The 11,219-nt window shown below is 52.3% G+C and overlaps 1 protein-coding gene across 1 annotated transcript; it reads right to left on the reverse strand.

Moving 5' to 3' along the window:
* Window positions 1-444: 444 nt before the first annotated feature.
* Window positions 445-10,318, reverse strand: LOC145718849 (myomesin-2-like). Its single transcript, XM_081810364.1, has 9 exons — window positions 9,641-10,318; window positions 8,711-8,885; window positions 7,312-7,433; window positions 5,691-5,878; window positions 4,474-4,600; window positions 2,853-3,031; window positions 1,732-1,846; window positions 712-868; window positions 445-622 (listed from the first exon to the last, which is right to left on the reverse strand). The coding sequence occupies exons 1-9, from the start codon at window positions 9,780-9,782 to the stop codon at window positions 460-462; spliced, it is 1,368 nt and encodes a 455-aa protein (XP_081666490.1). The 5' UTR covers window positions 9,783-10,318; the 3' UTR covers window positions 445-459.
* Between the last annotated feature and the right edge of the window lie 901 nt (window positions 10,319-11,219).

Raw genomic sequence — 11,219 nt, forward strand, 5'->3', positions numbered from 1 at the left:
CCTGTCCCCGGGCTCCCCAGCTGTGAACAGACTTTTCTTTCTGCCGTCTGCTATTTGTAAGAGAGCAAGGGATTTTGACTATGCTGGTTGAATCTTATTTCACACACAGAAAATATATATATTATTTTCCTTTGCCATGCTGACTATCCAGTGCTGGAAGGAAAGGGGGAGTCTCCCATCTGCAAGTCTCGCTTTAATCTCGTGGCCTTACTTGGCTGATCGGCTACTCCCTGCTTGCCAAGCTACTGAAATGTAGCTAAAACCCAACTTGAAAAGTACAAGGGGGAACTCCAGAAGCCCCAGGCCCTGGACCAGTGATTTAGGAGCTGGACAGAATACGAACTCTAGAGAGTTTGTTTAATTACTAAGAGAATGTTTGCTTCTACGAACACTTGGCACCCCAGCCTCCCACGAACGCACGCCCGTTCTCTAGGCAAGCAAGTCTTTCCTAGGTTAGTATCAATCTTTCAGTGCCGAACACTCAAGCAGGCGAGCCTCCATCACGTAGACTTTACCTTCTTCGTCCAAGGTGAAACTGGAGGACACCCCGTCCGTGTCACTCACGGACACCGAGTAAGTTCCTAGATCCCCTTTGTCCGGGTTTTTAAAGTACAGCTTCGAGCTAAAAGGGAAGAACCGTGGGACACGTTGGCTGTTTGTGTCTGCCAGGGTCCCCGGCAGTCCCAGGGGCCGGCCCCCGAGGAGACTTACTGGTCTCCCACCGTCTCGACCCTGAACTTTTGGTCATCCGCAACCTCCTCGTAGGCTTTGGACCACGTGAACTGGGACGCGTCGGTCATTTCCTGACAGTCAAAGCTAAGGTAGATGTTGCCTTCCTCGTCCACACCAGCACTGATCTCCTTCGTGCCTACAGAGCGAGGAGACAAGGTGGGGTCTCAGGAGCGCCGTGCCCTCCACCCACGGACTCTGGGCCTAGAGGTGGCGGCTTGGTTTACACCGAATCATCAGCTTCCCCTCCAGGTCACCCAGGATGCTGAGGCAGACCTGCTGGAGGGCAGTCCGTCCAGGAGCAGGTGGAGGGCAGAGCGGACGGGGTTTTAAGCTGTCACCTCTCTGTCCGTTCCGTCCTCCGCATCCAATCCCGCCACGGCAAACGTGTTGGCCATAAAGACCCTTCTTCTCCCTGAGATCTAACCCCTCGCCACTGTGAGGGCCCCGGGTGGCCGTGGGCACCCCCCGATAGCACCACACGCGGGCCCCTCCCTCTGCCCTTCTTCTGTGGGGGGTGGGAAGGGACCTGCTCGATCCTTCTGACCAGGTGGACACCCGGCCCCACACAGGACTGTCAGAATCTGCCCCGAGGGGGTAGGGACTGGGGGGACACACCAGCCTGGGCAGGCACGGACGCCGTCGGCTGCCGCAAAGACGGAGCGGCACAGAGTGCCAGGCGGCAGAGGACGTGAAACCACGTAGAGGAGCCACTTGCCACCAAGAACACTACCCGCGGGTTTCTGACTGCCAGTCAAAATTCAGCAGTAACATCGTCATCCCCACACGCGGCTCTACTGCTCCAAACACAGATCCCCGGCGACTGTGCGCCTCGGGGCCCCGCTCTGATCCAGGGGGGTTGGAGGGGCCTGTTCCGTTGGCCGCTTGACACCCTCAACCACACGGCAGGAGCCCACCCTCCCTGCACTCACACGCACACGGCACGCACGCCCACCTCCTGCAGCCTCCCGCCGTCCCGAGCAGCCGAGCGGCACCTCTCACCTGGCCGGGCCTCCACAAGCACTGGCTCAGATGTGTCCGACGGCCTTCCCACCCCGCTGGCGTTCACGGCCCGGACCCTGAACACGTAGGTCCTGCCCTGGTGCAGGTCACACACCTTAGAAAGACAGAGAAGATGTCACGTGGGAATCGATAAGTGAAAAGGACTTTTTACTTTCCACATTTTACTGTGAACATGCTTCTTTTTTAAAAAAAGGAACTTACTTTTCCAGCTGTAAGAGCTACACACAGTGAGCTAGAAAAGCAGGAGGTAAGACAGACTCACAGTCATTCACAGTCTGACTTTGCAAGAAAAAACAGACTCTCTTCAGTTTTGAGAGAGTCTTCATTTTTTCTTTGCATATTTCAAAGCAGAATTCAAGGCATATACCCAGTCTGCAACCTGGCGCTCACAGTCAACATAATTCTACGGGACGAAATATTATTTTAAATGTGATTTGTGACTGTGCCAGATTTCCCATCGTTTGGACACATCAAAATTAAATGCTTCTCTCCTTGCACATGCTTGTATGTACCGTAACCTGCGCTGATACGTAAAATGTACTTCAGCTGATTTCTCACTCATTGATTTGGCTAGATCCTTAGAAGCTGATTAGTTCATTCAGAAGAAGCTGATCTGGCTTTGGATTGTCGGATTGTTGCCCAGAGGCAGCAACCACGTGCTCGACTCAGGCGTGGTCTCCCGGTCAGCCTCCCCGTCTACACCACACCGCAGAGCCCGCGACCACGCAGGGAAAGCGCGGGGCAGGGGGCCTACCCACCCAAGGACGGGAGTCACAGCCGACCCCAGGGATGGGTAAACTGTAGGTGCCACAAAAAGAAATACTTGGAGGACGGGGGAAGAGAGAAATGTGCACATTGCCATCCTGTCAGACGTGTCCCGGGTCCATGTGCGTGACTTCTACGACAATCACGAATGCAACGGGTTAAACGCACGCCGACCGCAGACACACAGTGGCCGCCGCCCCGCGGAGACCGTCCACAGCGGCACCGGACCGTGCGCGCGGCCTGAGCGGCTGGCTGGGCGGCTTCGAGCCTGTCTGCAGGAGCAATCAGAGAGCCCGTCCCGGGAAGGCAGGGCACACGGGAAGGAACACCGTCACCTTTAAATAACGGTTGGCGGTTGCTGCCTCGTTCACGGTGCTCCATTCTCCGGAATCCTCTTCCTTATAGTCCACAAAATACCCCATAACGGGGCCACTGCCAGAGTACACGGGGGCTTTCCACAGCATGACCAGGGACGAGTCTCTGACCTCACAGAACGTCAGATCATAGGCAGGACCTGAAAAGCCGAACGCGGTCTGTGCCCATGTGTGCACGCACCAGCATGTGGCGTCTGCCACCGCGGGGACACACACAGACGTCACGACTCTGCGTGTTAAATCAGGCTTTCTCCACGCACACCTGGAGGAGCGTGCTGAGCGGGGAGCAGGGAGGGGGCACCGTGTGGCTGTTCCTGCAGCCTGACCATGAGGCATCTGGGGGCCGCGGGCACCCCGGAATCATTCATGAATCCACATCAGCACTCAGGCCCGGCAGGTGCATCTCACAGAGGGAACAGGTGCACGGAGCAGGGGCACGCATGTCCCCCGCCCCCACGCGGGAAGCCTGTCTGTGCAGACGCCCACCTCCCAGCGGCCTGATACACCTGCTCCTCGAGCCCCGAGCACGTGACCTGCTCAGACCCCTGGAGCTCTGCCACAGGGAGCAGTGCCGAGCCCAGGTCCAGGGCCCTCGGGCGGCAAAGGGAAAAGGAGCAGGGGCTGCACCTGAACCAAGTCATGCCACATCCTTAGAGGGTGGCTAAGCCCTTTCGTGTGAAGCCCCAAAAAGGCTCTGGAAATTGGGATAGCTTTCCTTCTGCTGGCTTTTCTAAGGGGCAAATATTAGTTTCCTTAAAACAAGGACCACTCAATAAAAGAAAAGGAGGAAAAATACACTATAATCTGGCCACAAAATAGCTTCAACTTTAGGTCTGTTGTTTGGGCATTGTTTTGTTTTGCTCAAAACAGGAGCATTTTTGGGGCGCCTGAGTGGCTCAGTCGGTTGGGCGACTGCCTTCGGCTCAGGTCATGATCCTGGAGTCCCGGGATCGAGCCCCGCGTCGGGCTCCCGGCTCAGCGGGGGGTCTGCTTCTCCCTCTCCCTCTGCCTGCCTCTCTGCCTACTTGTGCTCTCTATCTGTCAAATAAATAAATAAAATCTTTAAAAAAAAAAAAAAAGGGGCATTTTACCCATTCTATTTAGGTTCCTGACACACTGAGCACAAATAAATGAAGGCCCAGGTTTTGAGATTTTATGAAAACAGCTTTAAAATGTAAAGTCCTAATACAAGCAGATTGGCAGTAATCCCACATTTTCGAAGTACAGGCCCCCAGGTCCCCGCAGGGCCTGGGAGGAGAACCAGACCTCACACACTGGGAACCCCAGTGTCACACTCTGTGTCATCAACACTGGCCCCCCCTGCCCGGGGCCGCCTTCCCTCTCCCCTCACGCGTCCCCGCTGGTCACTCCACCCTCGTCACCTGCTCGGCCTCTGTCCGCGCCCCACCGCCGGGGATGGGGGCCGCCTCATCCCCAGCTATGCCCCGTGCCTGGCACAGGGTGGTGACCCCCTAGCATGCACAGACGGAACACCCGCTAGTTCTGGGGTTGGAGACCGCGGCCCTGCGGACAGCAGGCTCACGCCACAGAGGGCTGCTCCAGTCCAGGAGGGGCCGCTTACCAGGCTCAGGCATGGTCCAGGCCTCACACTTGAAAAGCTCGCTGGGGTCCGATGGCTGCCCAATGCCGGCCAGGTTGACAGCAGCGATTTTGAACTCATAGAGTGAGCCTTCTGTCAAGCCCTCCACCTGCGTGGATTGTATTTAAATTAACACGGGAAATAAGAGCTTCATTACAGTCCGTCCATTGGAGGATTCACGACTGACTCCCAGAATGAACCGCTGGGGGGGCGGGGCTGTGCGGGTAAACTGGACAGTGCGGTCAGGGAGGGCTGTGAATGCAGCTGCTGTGCTGTGGTCGCTCCAGGGAACCTACTCACATTCCCATTCCTCCCGTCACCGTGCCTATGGGGGCAGCATGACGACCGCCCTTGACAGATAGCTCGTCCTCGTGGAGAAAAAGCCACAAAGGGCAAGTGGAATAGCAGGGGTGGGGGCCTGCCCTCAAGCCCACATCCCCTCTGCAGACGCCAGCACCTTGGCTGCCACCAGCCAGGGACATGAAGCCTCCCTGCCACACCAGCCTGCACATTCCCGTGTGCACACCCGCACATGCACACACATACACACACATGCATTCACACACATGTGCACGTACCTACATGCACACACACTCCCACATGCACGCACGCACACACACACACATGCCCGTGACCTAAACCGTTCAAATGAGCAGTGGAAGACTCAGCGAGGTGGGAGAGAAAGCCCATGGCTGCTGAGGGTTTGCATCTGGATTGGATTCCAGATCTTCCTTACTCCAAATCTATGTTTTTCCTCCTCTCTCTGCCTGGCAGAACATGCGTTTGGCCAAGTGACTCACCCAGAGGCTGGACACACAAGCCTTTCTTAGCAGAACCACGATTAACAAGCCACGGACAAGGGCGCTCGGACTGAACACCAGCTAAGTGCAGACGCACCAGCCCCGCAGAACCACATGGTGACGGGCGAGGGGCGAGGGGCCTGGAGCCGCCCCCAGTGGGGACGCTAACCCCCACACCACCTGCTTCCTTGCTTCTCCACCTCCCCTTGTGTCTCAGAAGAAAATGCTTCCTCGGATCCAGTTCCAGAGCTTCTCCCACAAGGCTGTAAAGTTTTCTGAACCCACTTTTGTTTCTGTGTCACATTATCTAATGCCCTTGAACTCTGAGTCACTGAATGAAGGACTCTGCCCGGTATGGGAAACCACCCAGGAGAAGTAAATGGACCCATAAGGACCAACCGTTAAGATCCTCTCTTTGACGGGCGAAGAGTTGACCTCGTGCCAGTTCTTATGGTGAGTCTCACGCTTGTCTATGTAATAGCCAAGGATGGGTGTTCCCCCGCTGAATTTAGGCACCTTCCAGCCAAGGGTCATGGAATGGCCATCGCAGTTCAGAAGCGTGACCCCATAAGGATGTGAAGGGACAGCTGCAAGGACACAGAGCAGGAAGGTCACCCCGGTCTCCACCCAGGATGCCCAACCTCCTGGGGACCGCTCCTGCCCTGCGGAGGGGCCTCCACCCCAAACCATCCTTGTGTGTTTTCATCTCTTCCTTTAAAGAGAGTAACTCTCTGTCATTTCTATTTATTGCAATTCCTAAACACATCCTCCAATAAATAATACATATACACATACATCTTCCAATATTTCAATAACACAGGGGCAATAAATTATTTAAATCAGGTCTGGGTGGTTGAAACAAGAGATTCTTCCCTCTCCTCTAAGGAAAACCTCGAAGAGGAGCTTTCTCATTACATCCATGAAAAATAATAGCCATGCCCCCATGACCAGAGATGCTACACATTACTGACCCAGCCAGTCTTAATTTCCCACATCAAATCAATTCAAGTGAGGACGAATTCACATGAGTTCACTTGGAATTGGACCATCTTCTCCAAGGGGCTGAGGGAGGGTGTGCCTCTGCTTTCCCCAGCCCCAGCCCCAGCTCCAGGTGACCTGCATCTGGGCATCCTCTGTTACCCAAGAAACAGGTGACCGGGGGAAGACCTGTTCCCATCACAGAATAAAACTGTAGACGATTGCTTTGTATTAAGGAGGAATGGTAATGTTTGGAAGTTCCTCCCGGGGAAAATGGACAGATTAGAATAATGACCTTCAAATAAAAGAAGAATGATTTTGCACTATATTGACCCCCTAAGCAGTATTGGATTGGACACTCCTTGGATGTTCTATAACATGACTTTATACGTTGTTAGGAGAGAAAGCTGAACTTCTGAAAATGCGTTTCAAATTTAATTGGAGACAAAAATAATTAAAGAGCAAAACATTTCTCTCAGAAATGAAAGGATATCAGTATGACTCAAAATGAGTAACGTGACATTCATGCTCCAAATGTCCCAGGGCATGTGTTTGCCGTGTGGCCCATCTTGCATGAAATCACCAGGGCGACAATCACAACACTCATGTTCCCAGGGCCCACCTCTGAAATTAGGTCCCAAATTGTTTGGTTTGATTAAAATCATTTTTAATGATGACCATTGATGAACAAACCACAAAGTTCACATCAACGTTTGGAATTCTCTGAGATGATTAAAACCCCTTGAACTAAGACTAACTGGAAAGGCCACTGATGTTTTTCTAGATTAGCATTAAATTTGAAAGAGACGTTCATCCCGATAGATGCACATCGATGCGGGGCACACACATGGGGACATGTGACCTGAAGTGAAGCCGCGTGTCCCCAGCGTGCACCCTGCTGGCATTTTACCACTCCTCCCTCACCCCCGCCGTGTTTCCAAGACACGTGGCCGGTGGATGAGAGGCCTCCCCAAGACAGCATGTTCTCGGCACCAAGAACGTTTGTTCCCACAGAGCTTGCGATGGCCCCTGGGTTACTCACTGAGGGCAGCCTGGACCTTGATGACGTCGGACTCCTGTGAGTTCTCACTTGTGCCGACAGCGTTGACAGCCTTCACCCGGAACACGTACTGCTCGCCGGTCGTCAGGCCATGCACCACAAACCTGAGCAAAACACCAGTCAGGGGCGCAACCACGCACCTCAGCCTTTCCCCTCCCTCCTCCAGCAGAAGTAAAATCATTGGGAACGCTCCAAATTTTTTTCCACTGGGACAGAAGGAACTTCACTTGTCTGAGTTCTTTATATATGCATACTATATATCCACTCTATGTTTCATTTTTAGTTAACGGATGCAAATCAACACGCAGGGTCAGGAAGGAAGGCCATGATGCCTGGTTACACCGGGGGCGGGAGGGGCATAGGTTGGGGGGCGCAGAAAGCAAACACCCGCAGATCCCCAGTATGGGTCACTGGCTCTGTGAGTCGGCTGTCCCAGCTATAAAATGGGACCACAGTCCCCACCTCCCAGCATCACTACAAGCATCAAGTGGGAACCTGTGTGGGAGGAGCTCAGCACAGGCCAGCGCCCTGTCCACGTGCGCAGGTCCCGCTCGTCTCTCAGAGCCCACAAACATTTAGTGGCCATTTATAAAACTCTGGCTCGGGAATGCTATTTTAAGTTTTTTGTCCTGAGATCTCTTTCTGTGTTTGCTGCCCATGGACTTGAAACAACATCTAACCGATACTCTTCTCAGCGACATCTCTTCCTTCCTAGCCACAGCTTTTCCCAAGTTATTTTTCTTAAAAAGTAGATTGAAAAGGGAAAGATGGCTGAGCCATCCGCGATAATGCATCCACAGTGGAGAATCTGACTGCTGCCTCTATTTACCCGAGAAGCATACCCTGGAGAGAGCTTACTAAAATCAGACACTCCACACTTGGCAGGAGCGGGGGTAAATCAATGCCGGGAGCAGATGCTCCTCTCCACCCAGGACAAGCCGATGTCGCCCACCCCCGCCCTGCACAAGGGAGGTGACAGCCACCGGCTTTGTCTTCAATCAGTGGCTAGAGCAGAAGACTGTCAGTTATGCGAACAAAGCCATTTTTAAAAGTTCAAAAACTCAATATGGAAAAATAAAATGCCTCTCGAGTCGAGGAGGCAGTTTAAACTTTCCTGTTGGGAGGTAAGCCTTAGCTGCTAATGACTCCAGAAGGGCCAAGGTTCTAGAGTTCTCTCATCAACACGCTAATGATTTCAGCCCCATGCCCGGAACCAGCTTGTCAGCTTTCGAGTCCTGGCCCCTCGTGCGCAGGGAAGAAAACAGACCCTCGTGTAGGAGCCTCACAGGAGCGTCTGCCAGGGCGCACGCTGCTCTGAGTGCCGCGCGGCTCCCAGCTGGCTGTGTGTCCTTCCCACGCAGCGAGTCCGGGGCCCCCGCACCTGTTGTAGCCGATGGGCTTGTGATTGCACGGCTCCCACACGCTGGACCCCGCCACGCAGCAGTCCACATAGTAGCCGAGCAGGTCCTCCTCGTGCTTCGCCCTGTCCCACTGCACCACGACCGATGTCTTCGTGTTCCGAGACGCCAGCACCCGGCCCGGGGCAGAGGGGACAACTGTGCAGAGGAATAGAGCGAGGAACCGTGAATGGAGACCGAGGTCCAGAAGCTGCACCAGAGACCCTCAAGCCCTTTGTCCACAGGGAATGGCTCCCCGAAATCTGGACGAGGAGGGAGGAGCAGGGGAAGTGGGCGGGGGTCTGCCACCCAGGGGGGGCCAGGAGCTGCTGGACCATCCTCTGTCCTACCTGACTCACAAAGAGAGAATTACAATCACGCAGTCTCCTGTACCCACCCCCCAGAACTATATTAAAAAGCATCTTCTCATGACACACATGCTTTGGCTAACAGGGTAGTAACAATTTTAAGAAAATAAGACACCTTCTATCGGATTGGCTGGAATCTGTAAGGGGATTTAAAATCCAATCATGATTTGACCCTGGATTTTCTCCACAGGGCGATTCAGAATTTCTGTAATCTTGTATGGCATCTTCAGAGCGGGAACTTCAAGCCACACAGGCAAGAAACTCCAGTGTGTTCAAGGTTTCTCAAAAAGTGACCAATGCCTAAAAATATTTCTAACCCATTTATTAGTTTCATAAAAATAAGATGGAACTTTGGAGAAATGCTGAGTACCAACCAAAACATGGCAGAGAGATCTCCATCTCATGTCAACTGAGATTTTAAGGCAGCTTTAATTTTGACTCATATACAACATTAGTTGTCTTTTTCAGCACAACGGAAGGGTATCTGATGTCCCTTACTCGGGGCCTGTCTCAAACCATGTCGCTCACCAACAAGGCTGTACTCACCAATCATATCCTGAGCCTGGATGGGGGCGGTGATCTCCGACGGGTCACTCAGGCCATGCTTATTGGCTGACAAAACCCGAAACACGTATTGCTTCCCCTCAGCAAGGTCAAAGACGGCGTACCGAGGGGACCTCACGGCCATCTGGGCGTTGACCCGCTGCCAGGTCCCACTCCCAACCACGGACTGCAAAGAGACACAGGATTTACATGAGGAAGCCAGGAAGTCCCCAAAGGTGTGTTGGAGGAAAGGTTCTGCTCTAGCTAGCCAAATTAATCTTCGGGGATGTCCAGACGGTAAAGCACATCCTGCACCATCAGTAAATCTTTTCTGAATTTTATGAAAAAGGAAGGCAGTTTGGAAAAGCAGTCAAGAAATTATCCAAAGTTGGAAACGCTTACCAGTAAAAAATTTTACATGAAAGCAAATAAACTGTAAAAAAAACTTAGGGCAGTTAATACATAGGGTTGTAGTTTTAGTAAAGTGAAATGAACTATAAAGGATTAAAGATAATTTAGGGTGTTCATAAAATTCCATCATAACTCAGCTGGTCACATTTCAATTCAAAATTTTCACTATTTTAGGGGCGCCTGGGTAGCTCAGTCGGTTAAGTATCTGACTCTTGAGTTCAGCTCAGGTCGTGATCTCAGGGTCGTGAGATCGAGCCCCGCGTCAGGCTCCACGCAGAGTGCGGAGTCTGCTTGAGATGCTCTCTCTCCCTCTCCCTCTGCTCTTCCCCCGCTCTCCTCCCTCTGAAATAAATAAATAAATATTTTTAAATAATAATAATAACTAAATAGAATAAAACTTGCACTACTTTGCAGCTGTTACCATAATAATAAGAAAATAGCAATCTAAATAACCAGCAGTAGCACAAGACCCATCATGCTACGTTCGTACATTTGAAAATGGAGTCACTAGGGCCACCTTACAAAGATCCTCCATCAGATGAGAGTAATTACAGCATTTCGCTACATGTGACATGGGATGCAAATTGTATCTATGGCGTATCAAGTATATAAAAGACTATAGAGAAAGAGACCATGAATATCTGTATCTCACATTATTCATGACTATTTCAAATGATGGAATTAGCGGTGATTTTCATTTTATTCTCTATACGGTCTCTGCACCTTTACTGCAGGTTTGATTCTTGTCATTTGGTTTATCACTGATAATTATTTTGAAACCTCCATTCCATGTTTCACTCGTTTCTTCCTTTCTGGGGGAATCCTGAGGCAGTAAAGGCAGAGGGGACACTGCCCTGTTAATGGCTGCCAGGCTGGGAAAGCACCTCAAGCGCCCCGGCTTCTAGGAGTCAGGTCCACATTTAAAGCTGTCATTTTAGCAGAAGTGCAGTCTCTCTCTTGGTGCTGACACAGGTGTCCGAAGCGGGGCGCCCCCACGTGCTCTCCATCAGAGGGACACCCAGCAGAGGCTGATCAGGGAAAAGGAGCCTCACGCTGGAGGAATGGGGACAGGGAGGAAGCAAGGGAAGCTGTACTGTGAAGCTTCTAGAAACCCAAGTAAAGCTGGGGAGCCAAAGCTAAGTCAGGAGCTGCTCATCAGGAAGTGGAGGCT

Source organism: Leptonychotes weddellii, unplaced genomic scaffold (assembly GCF_054177405.1).
Source record: "Leptonychotes weddellii isolate Sample4059 unplaced genomic scaffold, ASM5417740v2 HiC_scaffold_2355, whole genome shotgun sequence".
In the NCBI taxonomy this organism is placed as follows: domain Eukaryota; kingdom Metazoa; phylum Chordata; class Mammalia; order Carnivora; family Phocidae; genus Leptonychotes; species Leptonychotes weddellii.